We start from the raw sequence: 22,799 nt of genomic DNA, 5'->3' as shown, positions 1-22,799 counted from the left end.
TGGAAAAAATGACTACTTTGTGCCTGCAGCAGATAATAGGAGGGCAACAGATTTGGTTTTCTCTCACAATCATCCTTCCAGCTGTGCTCACTGCCCACACACAAACACACATCCATCTGGCCACGAGCGCAGAAACACTGCTTCAGCAGACATCAAATTACTTTTTTACCTTCCCAAAGCCATCTGCATACACAATCAGACACCTACAGACACAGGTAAGCTTCACACAAACACACAAAGCAAAGCATGGGAATGAAAATGAAAAGATGAAGACAGCTTATTATGAGATAAGAGCCGGCCATCGCCCCCAGCTATGTTTCAAATATAAATTTAATAAGACTGCCTCATATTATGAAAATGCTCACTCGCTTTTTTTACCCATATAACTTAATATCTTAATTCTTATATTATGATGTAAGATCCAAATGCAAAAAAGCCGCTACCGTTATTTTATATGACAGGACCATTTATTATAACGCTGCTTCCATATGAGAACGCCTGGTTTGTTTGACGATGAGGCTCTAACAGACTTCGGATGTATCATTAAACAGAACCGATAATGCTGCGCTTTATAATAATTAGAAATTCATAAACATTTAGATACTGATTATTAGTTATTAATGACTAGACTCATAGCGCATTACAGAATTAACTACAGCAGGGAGACTGACTCCTTCATGCTGATCTCACTTTGAACACAGACGACTGTTGCTCAGCTAAAGTGTTTTAAGAACCGCTTTTTTAAAAGTAGAAAATGGTACATGAATTCTTTAGATGCGACCACAGTGAAGCAGAAAAAGAAACTCGCACTGAAGACATTCAAACTTGTGTCATTGCGCAACACACAGAGTCGGGTTGTCGAGCAAGCGTAAATCAGTTCAAATCCTCCCTCCTTTCGTTCCTTGTGACTGGTCGCTGCCTGTGTCAGTCAGGGGGAGGGGTACACCGCTAATTTCTATATGCTTGTATGTCAATTTAGGACTCAGACTGCCCTTTTTTCTGTGTGGCTGACAGCAGCAGGAAACCTCAGTGGACCTCCACTACCTCGGTTCTTGGATTTCTGCGTGTGTTTAACCAGATGAGACGCTTGGGACGCGCAACTGCTTGCTTAGATTGAATCATTGTCTCTGGATACTGGTGCCCCTTAAGACGCGTCCGCACACTTCTGTCTCGTGGTGTGTGTGTGTGTGTGTGTGTGTGTGTGTGTGTGTGTGTGTGTGTGTGTGTGTGTGTGTGTGTGTGTGTGTGTGTGCTTTTGAAGAGAGCTGCTGGGTAATAAATCGCACGCCCGAGGGAAAGCTCGTCACAAAACTTTTAAAGAGGGCTTGACAACTTTGGAGATACGAGTTCATGTGGCTGATCGCCTGACAGAAGCGGACAGTTTCTCTGGAAAACTTATAAACGGGGGGGTTTCTCTTAAAACATGTTCTACAAATGCTCCGTGGTGTTACTGAATGTCCTCTTTCTCGTGCGTGCGCTCTCGGCTCACGAATGCACGGCGTGTAACCTCCGGACTTGTCCCTTTAAACCCCCGCTTGTCTGCGAAGGTGGTCGGACAGTGGCCAAGGATCCGTGCGGATGCTGTGATCAATGCACCCGGCTGGAGTGGGAGCCCTGCGGCAGCCAGGACTGGGCGCACGGCTACTGCGCCCTGGGACTGACCTGCGCCTCTGTAAACAAAACGGGAGCCGCCACTATCCCCGAAACTGGAGTATGTAAAGGTAAGTGGGACTCGGTCGTGTGAAGTCAGTTTAAACAAATGGCATTTTATTCAAGAAGTAACTTAATAGGAAAAGAGAGAAAATCTATTAGTGAGTGTGCAACCTTTCCCTTTTTTTAGGCACTTGAAGCCATCACTTAAAAAAAAACGTCATTGAGGGCCCGACTGCAGTGACAGTGTCACTGTTTACTTACTTCTGGCTGCCTGGAGCGCACATGGTGGCTGTTGCCAGACATTCGTGGTTAACGTCACTGAATGTTTTGTTTAGGCGTTTAAAACAAACTATGATCTTTTCCCGAACCTGATTTTTTTTTTTTTTTTTGTTGCCTAAATTTAACCAAACCCTAACAAAAAACGTCATGTAATAAGAATAAAGCTTTCAGACAGAGAGCTTGAAGGCAACATTCTCCCACTAACACCTGGAGAAACCTCCCAGGTCAGAGTCGCTGTTGATTACATGTAGAGTAGTCCTGTTCAGCTGCTTTTTCTTCCCCCCCAGAGCTTCATTTCACTCTCATCTAAGAACCAACAGTGATTTGGCACTACAATAGAAGAAGGTCCTGCTCGCTTTAGATTGATGAAAGGTGCATTTAGAAGTGATTTAATATACAATAAGAGATGTGACTATGTCCATGTGTGTGAGGGCAAAATTGAGGTTTACTAATGTCTTGACAAGAAATTGATTGTGTTTTAAAACCTGGAGTACATTTGAATGCAATAAATAAGCTGCCATTTTCCTGTCTCTTCTGTTTACACCACTGGCTTCATTGTGTTCCTCAGAGGTTTAATAGATTGACAGCGTGATTGCAAAAGTCCCCAGAAGATTTTCATTTGCAATTCTGTGAATTTCACAGTGCAGCACCGTACTATTCTTTCCAGGCAGAGCTGGACCTGGGTAACAGTGCATGTGCTCGTTTTGCGCACAGTTTGAGCAACAGTCTGAACTTCAAACATATGTATAGGGTATCAAGTTCCCCAGTAAGAACTGAGTTGGTAGCAGTGGCTTTATCCTGAGAAACAAATAACCAGTGGATGGGACCCCCTTTTACCTGCACTGTGTCTAGGATGATTGAAAAGGACTGAAAGGATTGTAGGAGAGAGCAAGCAGCTCTCAGTGGGGGTCTGGATGTCCTGACCCTGCTCTTCCATCATCCCTCTGTGGGGTGGTCCAAGTCAGAGCTCCACAAGAGTTTTAGAGGGGTCTCCCGCCTTACCATTGGGCCTCATGTACAGGTTAGACTGGTGTCTGGAGGGCATTTCCTCTTAAGCTTTGGAATGAGCTGGAGACCTAGTGGCTCCTTCATTTGAGTCATGCCTCAGCTCCAGGGACCTCAGAGCATGCTGCTGACTCCAAATACAGACACATGTACACAGCCTAAATATCCCAAAGGATCTTGGCTGGGCTAAAGCAACACCTCCCAGTGTGTTTTCAGGGGCCACAGTAGGCAGGCTGCTGGAGGCTGATCCCAGATTTCCTTCAACCTGCAGCACTCTTAAAGTGATTAGACCTGCAATCAGGAGTTGGGGGTAAAATGTTTCCGCTTTTCTGATCCCCTGCTTGTCTACTGATAGTCTGGATTTTCTGGGTGGTCAAAATCTGTTGGTGTGGAGACTCAGCAGCATTATAACACAGGTGACATGTTGCATGTTGTGACAGATGGTTACCATGGTTATCAATCAGTTGTTAATGTGTTATATTTGGTGTCCGGTTCCTAAACGAAAGCTGACACAGGCGCTGCACTACTGCTTTCCAGAAGTGGTATTGTTACAGAGACACTGAGATCCAAAAAGAAGTGGAACTTTGCTGGTATTACAAATTTAATTTTCTTCAAAGCAGGGGACGTGTTTCATATCATTCTTTGTTGCCAACAAATTTAACAGTTTTTTAAGGTACAATAACCAAAAGTAATTGCATGAACCCAGAAAAGTGTGAAGCTTGCCAAAAACAATAGTAGTTATTACAATAAATTATTCTCATGACAGATTTTGGTATTTAAGCATTGAACCTGGCAGTTAGCACATAAAAGGTTGAACGCTTTGTGGATATACAGGTTCCATTTCTGACAAAACAAAACAACAATCCTCTTGGCCATTCGCCTTGTCCTATCTGCTTCGGTGGTCAGCCAGGTGAAATCAGCCATTCCTACCTAAATGAATTCTGTCAATGTTCTCATTTTATTCCCGTGTCTGTTCTTCCACACCGAGCTTCCTCATCCTTCAGAGACACTTAACATACCATGTAACGGAATGCCGGTCTTACAAGGACGCTATGTCCACTGCACCGCTTCACATACCTTCTACTTCTCCCTTTCTCTGGTATTATCTAACGTTTCAAAGACTTCCTTTATAGCTCGCTATCAGCCACAGGGCCTCTAGATGTCAGCTTTTCTATCCTGGCTCTGGACGCCAAGCCAAGCAGTCTCAGTGACCAAGTCAGGAATCCCCCTGGGATGAAGCCATAGGCTTTGGTTAGAGTCACGCCAGGCCAGATAACAGATGACCAGAACACATTAGTGTTAGGCTAAAGGAAACTGAGGCAGCCTTGCATTAATTGTTTTGAGTAGCTCCTTTTCCACATTTCAGATCTACCATTGCATGCAGACAGGAGCTACTACCATCTTAAATGAAAATACACTTGCAGGTACAGGAAAGCCTCAGGATGGAAAAAATTCTTCGACTCAGGATCGTTTTAGGGTGAAAGGAAGTCAGAGAACGTTTGCTGTATTGAAAAGGCCATTTGTGCTCTGCCAGTTCAGTGGGCATGTGAGAGAGCTATTAACAGTGCTGGCTGGCTCAGGTTGAAGGTGCCTTCACTGCTTCCACTGGCCGAGGTTTACCCTAGCGCTCGAGAGCATCAGCCATTGCCAAGCAGTGATCGGCATAGCCCGCTCTAACACGGGGAAAGCATTTACTAGGATGCTTTCTTCTGCAGCCACATTGATTCACTTCAGCGGTAAATTGTTTTATCACAGTAAGAGATTTTTCTTTTTCCCATTGTGGAATATCTGTTTCACATTAATATGGATCAGCACATGTGTGCTATTATCATCTGCGGCATCTAAAAGCACAGTCGCGGAGTTCGGTTTCTTTCTAGTCACTTTGAGTCATCCTGTTATTGTTTCTCCTACCCCCAACTGAGCGTTACCACGACTCTCATTTACAGGCTTGATTTCAGGTAGGATCACTGCAGTAGTCAGGTAAACTATGACGTGCTTATGTTTATGTTGGATAGTTGAACCTTTAACACCTTTTCCTCTGGCGCATTGTTCTGGTATGTAGCTGTTTGGAGAAGAAAGCCAGAGTATTTTGATAAGCTCCAGTCACACATCCACACTGCTAATTTGAGGTCTTTCAGTGCAATCTTGGGAAGGGGCCGCTCTGTGTTGGAGTTTATCTCTTCCTGTTTTCTGAGCAACCAATTCCTACTGCTTTTAAACTACTATGAGGGGAAGGTATTTTGAGATGTAGATGTGGGTTTTCTGAAAGGAACGCTATGTGTAATGTGTAGATTGGCACTCACTCTCAGTTATAAGTCGCTTTTATAATGTTTGATCCAAATTGAGGCCAAGTCTCGAGGTGCCATGTCAGGAGTGGGGGGTAAAGCTCCCTAGTAGAAGTAACAATGCGTGGGTATGGTGGCCTTAGTTCAGAAAGGCGTTGCAGCAGCCAGCAGAGATGGAAACCCTGGGAGGGCCCCATGCTGTGGAACAAAAGCAAACAAATGGGCTCAGTAGCTGAAGCAGCGTGGCACAATGAGGAGGGAGGAGGGATGGCAGCCCAGCAAACACACTGGTCAGTTCAGTATCTGTGGTGCCCACATAATGTGTCGCAACAGATGCTGCAAGCTGGCTAACCCTTAAGCAGTTCTGGGAAATATGGCTTGGTTTCTGGCACATTTTGGCCTGATAAAGTTTCACCTATAAATCTGTCCAGTATTTATTTATCCATTTTATATGGGACTAAATGGAGTCATAAGCTGATTACCACATGAACTACAGACTTCATCTTGGGAGAATACAAATTTAAGATCGGATATGAGACCTGTATTAATTCTGTGTGAGGGGCCGTTGTGTTGATTTGAGCCAATGTGAAAATAGCCGAGGTAATGGTCTAGCAGATTCATGCATAGTGGGTAGTCACACTTGTACACTCTGGTTAAGCAGCTTCCTAAACCATGCAAGGTATTTCCAGGAGTAAGAAAGCAGCCGAGGCAGACATCTGCTGTAATGACATTTTTCAGAGTTGTGTGAAAACAGCTAATTCAAGTTTTTTCCCTTTGTCTTACTTATATTTTTTTACTGTCACTGTTATTTCCCACAGTACTGCCTGACAATCCAGATGCAGGTCTTGAGGATGAGCGCTGCCCACTGATGACAGGCTGCGACAGAGCAGGAGGTCAATGTGTCTGTGATGCCCGTCACTCCTGCTTGGGCTCTTTTACCTACCCAGACCAAGAAACCTGCATGAAGGCCAGTAAGTCAGGTAAGCCCTCTCTCTTCATCCCTTTCCATGTTAAAAGGCAGATGTGTGTTGCACACGCACGAGCACAGAAACCCTTCAGAGGGGATAATGCTATCTATTGAGAGGAGTTAATCCATAACAGATGTGGCTCTGAGGTGGCTAATGCTACTTGGATGTCATAGTGATGACACACATGCTAAGGCTTTGTGTTGCGGTTCCCCACTCACCCTTGAGTGGTGCCATTGTCTGTGACTCATTGATGAATGCGGTTTATGCCTGTTCACGGCCGGATTTCAGATGGTCGGAGGCACGAGCACCGGGAAAAGCACAGAGAGAAGTATGTGGGACCATCCAACCCAGCCTGTATGTTCTCTGGCTGTAACCTGACCGCCGAGGGCTGCGTGTGTGAGTCTCAGAGCTGCCACCACCACTTCGCCTACGTCAACCGCAGCCAGTGCCAGGAAGCTGCAGGTAACCTTCAGATGACCTGCAAACAGAACCCACAATCACACAGTAGCACTGCTCAGCTCGGGTTACTTGGGGTTTTTTAAATAGCGTCTAAAACAGTCGAGTTACATTTGGATTGCAGTATTTAATAATTATCTATTTTTAATGAACATATTTATAAACTATAGGCTTATTCTGGGTGAAACACAACCGCATCATTCTTCATGTTCCGGCTCGTTATTATGGCTAAAATAATGAACTGTAAACATTCAAAATTCTGTCTTCCAAAGATTAAATGCACTTTCTGTTACAGTATTTGCATATTAGTTACATATTTGGTGTCAGCTTTCATTTCACAGTCTTCTTGTGCAGTTTCAATAGGCACAGCAAAACTCCACTGATTATGAGAGCAGGAAAAGTAGAGGAGGGATGAGGGAATGTATCAGATTAGCCTCAGATGCCGTGGAAAATGATGTGGAGAGTGAAACAAAGAAGGTGCAAATCTGAGAGAAGGAAATACAGGGACTGTTAATAGAAATGTGGTGTGCAGGAGATCCTCAGGTGCAAGGCAGAGTGCATAAAGTGTAAGTGAACTGAGTATGATTGGTTCCCCAGTGCTCTGAGGTGAAGAAAGGGGATCCTAAGAATATACAAAAACGTGCCTCTCTCTGTGATTGACACTTTACTAAGTGGAAAACGTTCTTGGCAGAGTGAGTGCAGTTTTCTCGTTTGGATTGTAAGGTGTGCGGCAGATAGGCAGGCGCTAAGTGTCGGCTGCCTCCTGAGTGACATTTGCAAAACAGGATGAGATCGGCACTCGGGGAACTGTTTGTGTTGGGTAGAACGTGTCCTCCGTAATCTGCTTTTCAAAGACAGAAAGCAAGAAAACATGAATGACACCTGAAGAAAAATAGTCTTGATGGTTAATGGACTGGTACTTTTCTACTCAAAGCACTTTGTTACCGCAATCCTTACTCGCCCATTCATACAAGTGCTTTATTTTCTATGCTGAAGCACTTTTAACTGAACATGTACACAATCAAATTCACATGGATTGATCAGGGGGCAACTTAAGGGTCAGTATATTCCCCAAGAATATTTCAGGGTTGAATCACCAACCTCCCAGTAAGTCAGGGGTGGGGGACCTCCAGGCCTCAAAGGCCGGAGTCCTGCAGGTTTTAGATGTTTTCTTGATCCAACACAGCCGATTTAAATGGCTAAATTACCTCCTCAACATGTCTGTAAGTTCTCCAGAGGCCTGGTAATGAACTAATCATTTGACCCAGGGTGATACCTAAAACCTGCAGGACACCGGCCCTTAAGGCCTGGAGTTCCCCACCACTGCAATAAGTAGACAACTTGCTCTAACAGTTATGGCCTGTGACTGTGTTACGAGTGACTGTGCTTTTTTTTATGTTGCTCTGCTCTGGTTCTCACTCAATCTCTTTGCAACTTGCTGATATTTTTGGTGAGGAATGGCTCTTAGGATAGACAGTACCGTGGTTGGCAACACGCCATGCAGACATATTTAAGTTTATTTAGTCTCCGGATAACATTAAGGTTACTGCCGAGCATCTACAGTACAGCTGCGTGGATGTTTGTCTTGAGCTATTTATGCAGCAGATTCCACAGGAAGTGTGTTCACCAAATATCAGATTGTTTAGACGTATCATCAAGTCTAGTGTTTCAATGAAAGACTGGCTGCTGCGCTCCTATGTTTGCAACTCGCTCATCAAAGTATGAGCCCAGCGGATGACGGTTTAAACTCGCACTAGTGAAAACTGTAAACAACATTTTTCAGCAGCTTATGACTTCAGCACCGCAACACACACCCACCCGTCTAATGGCCCCTCATTAAGTAAGCGAGCAGAATACGTGCTTCTACTATGACTTAAAGAATACATGTGCATGTAGAGCGATGCACACACGTCGACGTGTCCTTCAAGCGCACAGTGAGCCTTCGAATGGGAGCAAGTAAGCCTGCGTGCTTGCATCTGTGTTTGCGCATGTGTCTGTGTGTGATAATTATCTTGTTTGTCTAGATGTCGCGGCAGAGATTTTCCTTTGTCTGTCATCAGCAGGAGTTTCCTCTACGACCAGACCGGGACTCTGTGGTTAAGATCCTGTTTGCTTTGTCCCGTTGGGCTCCATGGAGACTGTGTCTATCAACCCCTCGTTGCTTTAGACACAAGCAGCTATTAAGATCTGTGTAAGCATGCCCCTCTGGAGTGTGACAAAAACTGTATTCTGTAAACTTAATCTCAGGGTACAAGAGCACCACTGATCGCTCCAGTCGCCACAGCGCCAACAATAATACTTATGATGGTGCTAAACATAGAATATCCACCTCTAGGGGTCACTGTTGCTATGCAGTAGCAACGCAATGGCCATTCCGAATCCCAAAGTAGTTGCACTTTTGTTTCTGCGTCCGACTTTCTTTCATTTCCGCCACATGTGGAGCGACAGGTGCTCATGTCTGCCTTCGGGATGATCTGCTGGAGAAACTGCATGATCTCGATCCCCGGACCTCCAGTTCTGGGTGCGACTTGATGCCAGGAGTCAGAGGAGAGGACGTCAAAGCAAATGTGCAAAGCGGTGTTTGGTTGAAAACAAACCGCAGCTGCTTGACTTGCATGTTAATCTTGCTCTTCAGTGGTCAAATGCCCAGAGTTTCACTTCTTGTTTTTAATCCTTCAACACAAATGACAAGAAAGAATCACAGATCGTACGGAAGAATAATAAGATCTCTGGGCAGCTCTGCCTTCGCTTCTAGTCACATTGAACGGAGGACAGACTTGATGCTAGAGTACCTCTCTGTCCTATCCTGAGCTGCAAAGTGTTATTGTGTGAGGTTAAAAGGATACATAAATGTCAGGGTTTTTTTAATGTTAACTGTTTTTAAAAGAATATTCTCACACATTCCATCTTTAAAGCAGACCTCATGTCTCAGCACTTAAAGAAACACTCTTTGCCTTTCCTCAGAATTTATGTTCTCGTCTCAGGACCTGTACACTCACACATGGTAATAGTTTGTCCCGTCCTTCTTTTGCTTTCTGCTGCTCTCTGACTCATACTGTGGTCTTGTCTGTGACTCATCATGATCTGTTGAAATTCAACATCTTTCTTGTTTCACGGCTGTTGATGTTCCATTTCCTAATCGCACCTCTTGTAGATTTGCTCTCCTGCTGGACTACAAAACACTGATGTAATTTGGCTGAATATGATCAATTAGAAGCAACGCGGTGTGTCAGACTTATTTCCCCACGTGGGAGGAAAGACGATGTGACGTGTGATAGAGAGGAAATGCAGACGCAGAATAGGAAGTCACAACTTAGTCCAACTGCTTTTCTGAGATATTTGTGTCCCTGCCCCAAGGATCTTGGTCATGTGATGTTTAGCAAATTTAAACTTTAGGATGGTTTACATAGTTCTTTCACGATAAGGTTCCTGAGTGGTTTTTTTAGAAGAAGAAGCAAGATTCCTCTGCACTTGTTTACTGATAGAAACTAGCACCAGCAATCTCTGCATTCTGTAAGTCAAAAGCCAAAACCAGTCTGTGCTGTAGCAGTCAAGCCATCTAGAGCTGCTTTCACCGACGAATTCCCAACAATTTTTGGAGAACTGTGCAGGGACAGCGACCTTGTCCTTTCTGACAAGCAGCGCTCACTGGAGATAGTTTATATCAGCTGCATTCTTTCTACTGAAAATAGTTTGGCTAAGTTGAGAATACTGCCTGGGAATGGTGCAGAGATGGCGTGACATAGGATGACCACTTGTGAATCACACATGGACTTTGTAGTAGGGAGCTGGCTGCTAAATGATGTCCGATCCAGCTACACTGGGCATTAGTTTTCTCACACAGGCGTTTGTGGGATTGTGAGGAAAAACGAGAATGTGTGTAGTAGTTCACAAGCGGTTAACCAAATTGGCAGCATCCAATCTAATGCCATGGCACAAACTGGCCTCACTCTCGCAAATCTGCTTGTCCACCTGTGCCACCTCCATCCTGCCTCTCTCTACACTTGTAGAAAGAATGGTGGTTCTGCTTGGCTGCAGCTTCTTTGTGGCAGGGCTATTACTGGCTGAGCCAGACCGCCATCGGCTGGCAGGGGCCACGAGACGTCTCAGTGCTGAGTGTTTGTGCACCGTCTGCGGAAGCTGTGGCCCGGTTGTACCCTGCAAGCTGCTAGTTTCCCAGCGAGTGCTTATTTCTGTGTGCGGAGACTGATTTCAGAGAGGAAATAAAACTCCTGTGTAGCTGGAGAGACAAAGAACTTCCCTTAAAGGCATGTTGGGATTGCTGTCAACCCACTCACTATTCTTGGTCAGCCACTAACCAAACCAGGCACATTAAGCCAGCATGAAAGCCAAAGCCAAAATACATGCACGCACACAAAGAGCCTTTCTGCATGTCCAGCTCTAAACCTCAACCCATTAATTAAATCAAGGCCTAAAACCTCAGCTTATTGACTCAACCATAACTATTAACAAATCAAACACGCCCCGACCCAAGCCTCAGTCAAATCCTGATGTTCCCAGGCCCGTTTCTTTCATCAACACTATTTTGCTTTTTTCCCCTGAAAGAGAAGATCTCTAAGGCAATAGTCCATAAGTAACCCTCATGTCTCTGTCACAGTTTATTTAACAAATGTGTACAACCCAGATCTCCCACAGACTTCTTTTCAACAAGACTAAGACTGACGGCTAGAACACATAACATGATAACATGATCCTTTCCACTGCTTTATGTTCAGTACCCAGCATAGGCTTTGTACGTACAAACATGCAGTATATGAAAATACAGATGTGCAAACGTTGGACACAGGTGGACATTCTCTTTACCTCACCCAAGCACACTCATTTGAGGTTTTTCATCTGCAAATATTTAGCCAATGATTGAGAGAACAAAGCAAGCAGGCAGCACATGGCGGCTGCGTCCCTATACCCAGCCACCTCAAGCCTCTGATCATGGTGTCAATTTCCTGTCTTTTGGCTTGGACATCCTCCTAGAGCTGCTCCTCGATCCTTACACATGCACTGACACACACAGCGAACAATGCCGACTTTCTCAGTAACTGCTGGTGGGCACCGGGCCAGGCCCCCACAACTTTACGTGAGAGACGGCCCTGATGTGTCCCTTTGCGGAGCAACTTTATAAAACCTGAGGACAGACCAGAAACCCACGGAGGGCAGCTGGACTGAGACAGCTTTGTTCTCAGCTGACTTGTTTCCAAAGTCAGTCAGCGAACAGAACTCACATTGTGTGCTTTTTTCCATGAGTAAACTCAGGCTGTCAACACAGCCTCCTCTGCCTGCTCGAGCCACTCGGGTTTGGGTAAAGACTGCGCTCCTTGTACCCCGCACTTGAAAGGAAGAGAAAAAAAACAACATTTAGAATGAAAGATTTTTCTTTCTTCAATGAGCTGCACCAGAATGCATTGTTTACAAAAGGCACCCTTCAGTAGTAATGAGGTAATTTCCGCATTTTCTTTTCTAGATCAACATCAGGTGTGGTGTGAGCCTGCATGAAGGTGTGTGTGTGTGCATGAGAGAGTGAGAAAAATCGCATATTGTTGCAGGCTGTTCATATGGGTCAGACATTGTCCAATCTTTGTTATCTTACAGTTGTAAAAGAGCATATGTTACCTAATCTGCAGAGAGAATTTATCAAGCCTACCAAATCAGTGCTTTTGTGTATGTGCAAGCTGGAGTATGGCCACCATTATGATACAAATACTGGTTTTGCGGTCGCTGACTCGCTAATTACAGCCATTTATGCAAAGAGATAGAACACAAACAACGCTGGATAAAATCCATTTACTGCTGACTTTTTCCATCCGCCCTGTCTGTCTATTGTGTTTATAATTGTGCCAGCTAAAAATTGTATTAATTGGACCTGCAAGAGTTGGACCATTTCCACTGATGGATACAATTCCATTCATTTAAATTACAATGGTATGTCTGCCAGCTGCTTTTCCCAGCGCACTCTAACCCCAGCCATTATCACGACCGAAAGAGTAATCACCCTTCTCTGGGGCACATACAATGCATAGAAAGTGTTTTTCAGTGCAGAACTATGTGCAAAATTGTCCCAGTGCATTTTTTTTTTACAGCTTTAAAAAGCTTGAGGCTTTCATATGCAAAACTGGTCTTTAACTGAGCAGCCTGCGTTAGACTTTATTGTAAGTAAAACATTTGCCAATCAGCACTTCCAACTGAAGTTTATTTAACTCCAGTATAGGAATTAAGCCAAAAACCGTTAAATGGGTTGTAGCCTCCCTTAATTCAGGGGTTTTCCCTCATTTTCTATGACACTATTCAGCTACAAAGTTTATCAATGAGAGCTTTGTGGCACTCCTCACTGTTCCCAGGTTGCTTGAGTAAACACTACAGTACAGATACCTAACACTCCTGCTCTATTTATCCGGAGCCAGAAAAATTCAATGTTCCCCTTATCCTCAATTTCATGTGTCAGTTATGTTACCCCCACACACCAAAATAGAGCTCTCACAGTCTTAGAGGGCCTCTCCTCCATGTTTATTCTTGGTCAGGCAGACATCAAACAGTTACTTAACGGCACTGCCATCAGAGCATCATGCACGCTTGTTTTCTTGATTTGAGGACCGGCAAAGTCAAACCACTATCAGAGCATGAGCAGACTGGAAAGTAACCAATCAGTTTCCCCATCTGGTGGCAAAACTCAGAGGGAGTTTTCAAATGTCAGTGATGAAGCACATCCTCTCAGAGACTCGTGTTGCGCTTTGGAGTCAGCACCCGTCTGGGAAGACCATCAACAGAACTGTCTCTCTGGAAACATTACCAAACCCCAAGCATTGTTATGCAACCTCAGCCAGTATCATTCCCTCTCCTCAAAAACCAGATGTATGCAAAGATTGCAAAGCATTTCTCATAAATAAATCATAGTCCTTCATTTTAACGTTCTTATAAGGCACTTATTTATTTACACGTTTTCTCCTGCACTTGTTAATACTGCGTTTACACACTTTTCCCCAGGAGATCTGGGAAAATAACTTCTGGGACCCAACATGAGTCTGCTTTTCACAAAATATCTCTTCCACCCTATGTGTAAACATTACAGGGACACTGAGGACCAAAATAAACATATCCATTTGGCCTCAGTCATCCACGTCTTGAAAGGTAGATACTGTTCTCCTAAAATGCAGTATCTGTTAAGAGGGGCACTTTTCTTTTCCTGAACAGGTTCCAGAATACACTCCTCCCCCAGTTTACCAGTAACCCTGCACCTCTTTCCCCTCTAACAAGGGGTATCAAATCTATTACACTGACTCTGGCTGATGAGTTAAAAACTGCATCCTGGTATTCTAAATGAAGGAGAGATTCAAAACTGGAAAAAAAAATCTCTGGTAAAGATTGGCTGCTATTAATAACTGGTTTTAGAATGCAAGGTTCTGTTTGGATTGTAAGCCATTTAAACCAGGCAAGGTGGAATCTGAAGCCCATAGGCAAGATGTGCAGACCCACCAAACATATCCATGTGGGCCCTCCGGAGGTAGTTGTGGGACTGTGTGAACAGGACAAACCCACACATGGTCCATATGGGCCCCAAGTGGGTGGGCTCGTGTAGACTAGTACATGTGAGTAGCCCACTGTCAGCTGCCTGTACAATTCAATTTCAATTCAATTTTATTTATACAGCGCCAAATCACAAAAACAGTCCCCTCAAGGTGCTTTATATTGTAAGGTAGACCCTACAATAATACATACAGAGAAAGATCCAACAACAGTGGATTGGCGACAGTGGGAAGGAAAAACTCCCTTTTAAGAGGAAGAAACCTCCAGCAGAACCAGGCTCAGGGAGGGGCCATCTGCTGTGATTGGTTGGGGTGAGAGAAGGCAGACAGGATAAAAGACATGCTGTGGAAGCATACAAACCAATGTGGTGCCCATAGCAGTTTTGCAGGTAGGTCACTGTAGGTGAGGAAATTCTGTTGGTAGCCCACTGTGGGCTGCCCGTAGCATACCCATGTGGGGGCCACAGCAGTTTTGCCTTTTACCCATTGCTTTGTGGTGTAGTAGTTATAAATTTCCCTGGAAAGAAGATTCCCAGCTCAAACTTGAGTAGGTTATGTCAGGAATGGGGTAAAAATCTAGTGTGAAAATCAGCAAAAGTCAAATATGTGACAGTAACTGCTTTGGCTACTCCTTGTTATTAATGGACGTTTTAGTCCACAACTAAGACCAATTGGTGGCAGCAACGTAGCAAGGGGGACATGTGGGCAGTGCACCCCATGATCACAGAGGACAGCCAACAACTACTGTATGTGCATACTGTGGGTACATTACAAGCCTACACTGTGGGCCTTGTGGATTTGCCTAAAGTGGCGTCAAATGTACCCCAAGGTGGCATGTTTTGGGGAGAGCCTTGTCATGTGTAGAGAGGGGCCTTTGCTTCTCTGACAGGATGCTATAGAGCTGTCGTGGACTAAAGTGGGGCTCTGACTGCACAGTTTATGTTGGATGGCTATGTGAGCTCAGCCATTAGTCTGCCACACTAGCATAGTGGCTCATGTTGGTAGCAATCACACATAATTGCAGCTAAACCTTCCACCTTAGCCTAGCAAAAAAGTGCTGACAGAGTCAAATGGTTGAAGGTGCTAACAATGTTAAACCTGTGTCCATTTCACTGTGTTAACTCATATGCAATAGAGTCACCAGTGTCTAAACATGAATGCGAGTCCATGTTTGTGTGTGTGTTTTTGTTTTTTACAGAAGAGCTGAGGTGTGCTGGGGTGACGTGCCCCAATCTGCAGGTGCCTTCCTGCCCCGAGGGTTCAGTCCTCACCAAGAGCTACAAGCCTCCTGCTGAATGCTGCCCCTCCGTACCACCCCAGTGCACTTGCGACTTCAGTGCCTGCCACAAGCCCCAGTGCCCGAGCGAACAGCACCCCGTTTCACTTGGTCAAGCCAGCGGTCAGCCAGGAGACTGCTGTGATGTCTACGAGTGTCAGAAAGGTAATTTCACTGATGAGCAAGCTACACACTGCTCTTGCTCCAACAATAGCAATTTCACAGTTGATGTGCAAATTATTTTGTTCAATATTTTGCTTTCTTTTTGTTTTTTTGTTGGGTTTTTTTGTAGACGCAGTCATTTCCTCCTCCTCTGTGAGCTAATTTTTTAAGGGAAAATGAAAACTCTTAATTGGATAACTGCTGTCGGGCTGTTTATCAGGCTGGAGCAATGCTTCCAACTGGTTTTCCAAGACATTTTTAGGGGTGTACATACAAAAACGTTTAGTTTAATTCCTAAAGGGTTATTAGATATAACGGCTTCTTCGTCCATTTCCTCACTTGGGTATTAAAAAGAGAGAGTGACGTGGTAGCAGGCGAGCAGATGCTGAATGCGCGTGAGAGTATAACACGTCTCTGTCGTGAGGCAGAGGCAGCCAGGAGCGCTAGGAAGGCAGGGAGGGGACCTGCGGTATTGGTCTGTTTACTCTGCACGCCCAACAAATATTCACTGTTTTACCAACAGAACAAATTCACATTCTGGCCCCTGCACATGTATAAATGAGTGCTGTGTCCCAGAATTAATGGTCTTAACAAGCCCGGTGACCAGAAAAGTGCTTAGGCTATGAATTTGCTCAACAGAAGTGCAGTGTCAAAGGGTTCCTGTCTGGTCACACGTCCAAAGGGAAAAGGTTCATAAGTTCATTGATGGGAATGGTTTTTATGTGCTCCAGTCTGCCAGTGGGGAGGGTAATCGAGTCCGGCAGGCCAGCGGGGGCTGAATGGCAGCCTTGGGGGCCATGGGATCAGTGTTTTGATAACAAGTGTCTGCTGTTCTTTGGGTCAGGGGCTTGATGCCTTTTGTGCTGCTCCTACTGTCCGTTAGGCTTGCATGACTGCATGCCGTGTCAGAAAGCTCCACCGGCAGGGACAAGGACACGCACCAGAGCCCTCGTCAGTTCCACAGTCCTGCATAGGCCTCCGTAGCACTCACTACAAATGCAGAATCTTAAAAAAGTCTTAGGTAATGTCAAGTACAAAGCCTATCGTCTAATGGAACACATTTCAGCATGCCCTTGCAGTGTCTCTGTGTGAGGCTTGGACTGATTATCTTGTTTCCATTGCCCACTTGGCTGAGGACTGATGTTTAGTCAGGGTTAGTGTGTGCAGTGACAATAAGCTCCACCTGTGTGTTTTGGCCTCGTCAGCAACGGACTCTGCTTCTTCATTGGCTACAAAACAGCAAACCTGGCAGTAACATCCTGACCTGATGTCATCTGATATTATAGAGGACCCTGTTTGATCCTGTTTGGCTGTGGTCTGCTGTTTATCAACACTTTGCCTGGCACATATTTTGCATATGTCCCCAGCGGTGGATCCGGAGTAGGTTTAGTGCTGTTGAGATTTCTGGAGATGTTGAGCAATAAGGCTGAGATCACCGCACTAATCGTTCTTTGGAAACTTAGCTTGACTTTGTTGTAAACACACAGCCAAAAGCATCCGTGTCCTCACAGCTTGACAACTGTTTGTGTTGGTGACATGAGATATACTCATATTTCTGCTTTGCAATTTGAGTTTTCAAAGCTGATGACTGTAAAGTTGATTTTAATAACTCCCATAATTGTTTGTTTCTTGGAAGTTGAGTTTTTGCCTTCATATGCCTGTAAACCACAAGAGAATGACAGTCCATTATGAATGATTTAGAAAGGCTTACTAGCCAATGGATTCATCTCTGCATCCAGTCCTCACCTCAATTTAGAAAAGACTGAACATCACCAAGCATGACTGGAATTTAGACTCTCTGTGCCCCAAGTTGTTTTAGGGATTACCATTAACAAACATTGCGGAAATCACATGTGAGCATCTCCTCATGTGACTTCCTATTGCTTCTGTGAGCGTTAAAAACTCGTTGCCTGCCTTTTGATTTTGGGCAGCTAAAAGCCCTTAGTGCATTTTCTTCACTTAGTTCTGCTGCACGCAAAGGAGGACAGCGGGAATACTGAGCGATAGGGGAAGGGGGGCTGAAAAATGGCAAGGAAGAGAATAAAAGTTCACCAAATCCCTGCTCCACTTTCAACTCAGCTGGCACACCTGATTTGTATTAGAGTGCAGTGCTGGTTGTCAGGAGGCATGGGGTCATTGGCACAGACACTTTGACTCAAAGGTATGGCGTACAGATGCTGCCGTAACCTCTGCTCTCATTTATAGAAACCACTGCCCCCACATCTGCTTGCATTTGTCCAATACATTTATTCACTTAACTAATCCACCTACTCCTCTATACAGACTTTCTTACATAACCACATTGTTTCACTTCCCTCATGTTGGCTTGTGTTAGATTAAAAGCTTGTGGCTAGATGAGATCTTTGAATGTTGAGTGACCCAAGCGACTGTGATACATATAAATGTGTAATATTACCATTGAGATGTCATACCTCAAAAATTCTTAAATTGAGTATTATTATCTATATTTGCTATTTCTTCAGAATTGTGGTTATTTTTCAGCATTTCTTGTTACATGTTATTTCATAGCAAAAATTGCAGAGATTCCCAGCCATGTTCTGGGTGTACTTCCGCAGTAGCTCAGGTTTATGTCGAACTCTGTTTGGGTAGAAAAGTTAAAATTACTAAAATAATAGCTAAGCAGTTGGAAACACCCAAAAGTGATACAAAATTTTAAACAAAAATGGATAATTAATGGGGGAAATGTTTAAAAAAGTTAGCTAAACCTATGGTTAATAGCTAGCCACTAGCCAGGCTAGTGGCTAAATTTTAAGCTAATATATATAATATTATGAGTCAAAATAGCTAGGTAAAATTATAAACAGCACAAATTCACCTTAACCTAAACATAACAGATGAGCAGTTAAACTGGTCAGTAAGGGTCATGATATAATTAGCTGTTAAATACTAGAGTAGTAGGCTAAAAATATATGCTAAATAGCTGACATATATGGGTCATTGATAATTGTGGGATGAAAGGAGTCTGGATTCAATTTAAAATTACTTCAGTTCAACACATTTGAAGATTAGACATGTTGGTAATGAGAACGTTGCTCTTTCAGGGGAAAAAACACTGAAGACCACTGACCAGTTAGCATGTGAACAGTATTCAGAGCTAGTTGACTGTGCACAGGATCAGAGTGCAGTTTTCCAATGTTGCTGCAACTAAGCTAATTCTTTTCAAGGTTTGGCTAAATCCAGCCAACAGAGTCTAAATGCTTGGATGCTTTGTGGGAATGGCAGGCCAAATCATTGATTCACTCCACCTGCCACCAGCACGCTGCGCCCAGCTTCTGCCAAAACGTCAGACCCACCACTGCTTTCTTTTAGTCTGCATGGCAAGAGTCCAGAGCCATCTCAAGACTGGATAGGTCCCTGTGAAATTCCTCCTCCAGTTTCATTGTCTGATAAATACCATTTTTGCCCCATGGGGCTTATCTCACCCATCAGTCTACCGCAGCACCATTTGGTTCAGATAAATATTACTATAGTAGACAATGAACAAATGTTTACGAATTTGTAATTAATTGTATAAACTTGTGATAACCTCTCACTAATCAAGCTTGACGTGTCTATTTTTTTTAAAGGCATTGTTCTCTGGTGGATCTGATGAAATTATTCTGGTGTTAATCTTAGCCAAATGTAGGACAGCTGACACAGCGTAGTGCACTCGTTTATTAGAGTGTATTGTCTTACTCAGATGGAGTCCAGCTTAAGGTTGACAGCCTGTGTCTGATTTTTCTTTCCCTTAGTCACTCCCAAGTGTGTCCACAGTGGGAAAGAGTACTCTGAGGGAGAGGTGTACCGCATGGACCCGTGCTGGCTGTGTCAGTGCCGGGGAGGAATCTCCTTCTGCTCCAAGGCAGAGTGTGCTGAGCTTAACTGTGAAAACTTCTACATTCCTGAGGGAGAATGTTGCCCCGTCTGCATAGGTACACACATTTGCTTTATTATTCAGTTAAACTGTGTCACCTTTCGCTGATTATTACACTGTTAAAACTGGTAGCCGTAGACATGGTTGTGCCAGAGGTTTCTTCCTGTTAAGAGGGAGTTTTTCCTTCCCACTGTTGCCAAAGTGCTTGCTCATAGGGGGTCATATGATTGTTGGGTTTTTCTCTGTATGTATTATTGTAGGATCTACCTTACAATATAAAGCACCTTGAGGCAACTGTTGTGATGATTTGGCGTTGTATAAATAAAATGGAACTGAATTGAATGGTGGCATCGACTAAAACGCCTATATGCCCAAATGATGGGAAGAAAAGATGATTCAGCAGCAGTGAAGGCGATATTAAGACCTACTTTAATGTCTTTCTCACATAACCAGCTTTCAGAGTCGTTAACATACCTGACGAAAAGCGGTGCAACAAAGAGTCATCCCCCAGTCTTTTCCGCTGGGGAGATTTAAAAACACAAAAACCTTTTTTCACTGTGTGCGCCGCAGCTCTGTGAGATCTGGATCGTGGTTAATGTTTAAAAGAAAAATGGCCTCGTATGGCAACCACATTAGTCTGCCAGAAGCCTGTGGATGGAGACGGTAGCCTTTGGCCTCTGACTGCGTGGCTACAGTCGATCAGATGCATAAAAGGAGGAGTGGGGGGGAAGACGAAGAGAACGAGTGCAGAGGAGAAATCATGTTAGGTCAGTGTTAGAGGTACAGCTGGAATGTGCAAGCATTTAGATGGCATGGAATGCTTTCATCTTTTGTTTATGGAAATCTGTACTTTCTTACTGCACTGGATGCAATACTTAATCTAGGTGAAAAGGTAAGATTTTCTGTGTGTGATGATTCTCAATCAATGTTTCTTTATAAACAAAGGATAAAAGGACCCATTTGAAATGGAAAGCTATGCTACATAATGTTTGGTTCTCAAATCTGTTGATATTTAAAGGGAACCGTGACAAAATTATAAAATTGGCTGTGGCGCGAGCACAGGGACTATGTCAGTGGAAAAGGAAAGAAAAAGTCCTGTTCAGGGTCATTACATCCGACCTCAAACACTCAACCTCTCAAACTCAACTGGGACAACAACATTAACGTTTTCATACTTTCACCCCGTTTTAAGGCTAATGGGAATGGATCCCAAATTTCCAAAAGTGCTTTCTTTGCTTTGGAGTGAAATTTACATGATGAAATGATTTCTCAGCTATTGAACGAAGGAATGCTTTTACCCCATTATAATGCACAATCTGGACACTGTGGACTGTCTTTCTGATGTGAACCTAAACCCCTACGCAACGCTTGTCACAACGCCAGGAGCCTTTCTCCATTTATAAATGTAAACGAGTCATTGACATTCATCAGTGTTTTCTTCATATCTCTTGTTTAACTCCTTCATTAAGTATCCAATTTACCACAGTTAGGCTCTCACTTGTTGTTAATACAAACCCAGTACAGGATCTGAGAACCTGAGCTAAAAATGATGTCAGCCTTTCTTTCCTTCGTACCTAAACCCACACTGTAAACATCTCTTTCTTTCCTCTCAGATGTGTCAATGGCTAGCACCGAGGCCAGCTGCTGGGTGAATAATAAGCTGCGAGCCCACGAGGAGCAGTGGAAAGAGGATGACTGCACCTTCTGCCAGTGTGTGGATGGCGAGCCGCACTGCACAGCCATGGCCTGCAAACAGAGTTGCCACAACCCGGTGAAGATCCCCGGAGAGTGCTGTCCCTTCTGTGAAGGTACGGTATGCAGAGTTGTGTTGTCCTTCAAATGAGTTACGCATTAGCACACATACCAAATGCAGGGCACTCCTGCGTCCCTGCAGCTTTTCTACAGAGCCCACTCAACATGGGCTCATTAAAGGGGGAGGCCACAGTTGTCCTGGTTCAATCTCTGTCTGCCTCTGGCTCCTGGGGGGCGTTATTGTGGCTTCCCACCCTCATTATCAAGAACATTTGTGACACACGCTCTCTCGCTCTCTCTCACACTCACACTACAAAAACATTTGTTGATTTATGTATCTGTGCATTGTCTAATTTATGTGTTCCTGGGGCTGTATGTTTGTTTTTTTCTTACAGGAGCAACAATGTGCATTTTAAATTTGTAGTCTGTCCTTTTATTTTGTTTCCCACCACCCTCTTGTCCTGAATTTGACATCCTCATAATAAACCACATATAACTGTAATAATAACTGAAACAAACAGAAATAGAACAAATTTTAATTGCAAAAGGTGCCAGAAAGGGCAGGATTTAAAAAAAAAAAAAAGTTCAGCAGCACAGAGCATTTTTCTAGCCATGGGGTTCTTTCTGTTCTTTTTATTACCTTTGCCCACCAAAATGAGACCCACCTGTCTGTGTGTGTGTTTGTGTGTATGACATTACAGCATCCTTTTAACACAGGAGGCTGTATAATTGAGGTAGAGGCTTTTTTTTTTTACTTTAAGCATACTTAGTTACAGCTCATTGGGTGCTGTTCCTCCCACCGAACGTGGCAAAAAACGTGCAATGGGAACAGTGGTGTTACGGGTCCGTGCTCGTCTTGTTCCATCCTCATTTATTGTGGCACCACAGTGGAGTTGGCTCAAAATCAAGGGGCAAAGGATGCTTTTTAGACCCATTCAGCTTATTAATAGGAGACAGTTCAGCACAATAAGACAGAGAGGTACAATCCCCCTTAAGGTGCAACCCACCCCGGTGTAATTGCTCTGCATTTATCCGTAATTACTGTTTATAAGTAGGGCAGCGTAAATAGGTAGCTATTAGACTTGGCACAAAAAGCTCACATGGAGTAGAACAACTAAAGGGATTCAAGCACACAAACATAAAAAAACAGGAATACATTCATAACAGTACCTTAAAAGTTCTCACTCTCTATTATCTCACTTTTTTTTAACAGAGCCTTCTTATGAAACTGTAAGCCCTTTGCTATGTCCTCCCCTGGACAACTGCTCCCTGTCAGTGAATGACTGCCCCTATGGTTTCCAACAAGACAAAAATGGATGTCTTCTTTGCCAATGTCTCAACAGTAAGTCTTGATTTTTTTTTAGCTCACCGTAGAGGGTTAAAGTTACTGGGAATGACTTTTAAACGCGTGACGAGATGATACATTTCTTCTCACGTGCCGCGTCTTGCAGTCCCACATTAAAGCTGTGGACAGTGCTGTGTTTACCCGTTGCAGCCACTTGGTTTTGACAGCAGCGTAGACATGTTGATGTTCATCACAGCTTATTGGTGTTT

General features: G+C 44.0%; 1 protein-coding gene across 1 annotated transcript in view; it reads left to right on the top strand.

Moving 5' to 3' along the window:
- The first annotated feature begins 1,299 nt into the window (after positions 1 to 1,299).
- LOC146612616 (cysteine-rich motor neuron 1 protein) overlaps positions 1,300 to 22,799 on the top strand; it is a 37,918-nt gene continuing 16,418 nt past the window's right edge. The window contains exons 1-7 of the mRNA XM_085342589.1: positions 1,300 to 1,721; positions 6,041 to 6,202; positions 6,479 to 6,652; positions 15,380 to 15,622; positions 19,372 to 19,551; positions 21,107 to 21,301; positions 22,459 to 22,587. Coding sequence (XP_085198715.1) covers positions 1,424 to 1,721; positions 6,041 to 6,202; positions 6,479 to 6,652; positions 15,380 to 15,622; positions 19,372 to 19,551; positions 21,107 to 21,301; positions 22,459 to 22,587 — 1,381 coding nt within the window. The 5' untranslated portion in view covers positions 1,300 to 1,423. The remainder of the gene's footprint in view (positions 1,722 to 6,040; positions 6,203 to 6,478; positions 6,653 to 15,379; positions 15,623 to 19,371; positions 19,552 to 21,106; positions 21,302 to 22,458; positions 22,588 to 22,799) is intronic.

The sequence above is a fragment of the Diplotaxodon limnothrissa genome, linkage group LG19 (genome assembly GCF_057381915.1).
Source record: "Diplotaxodon limnothrissa isolate DT_005_m linkage group LG19, D_limnothrissa_male_GT1.1, whole genome shotgun sequence".
NCBI classification, from domain to species: Eukaryota; Metazoa; Chordata; class Actinopteri; order Cichliformes; family Cichlidae; genus Diplotaxodon; species Diplotaxodon limnothrissa.
This window is presented reverse-complemented; position numbering and strand designations above follow the sequence as displayed.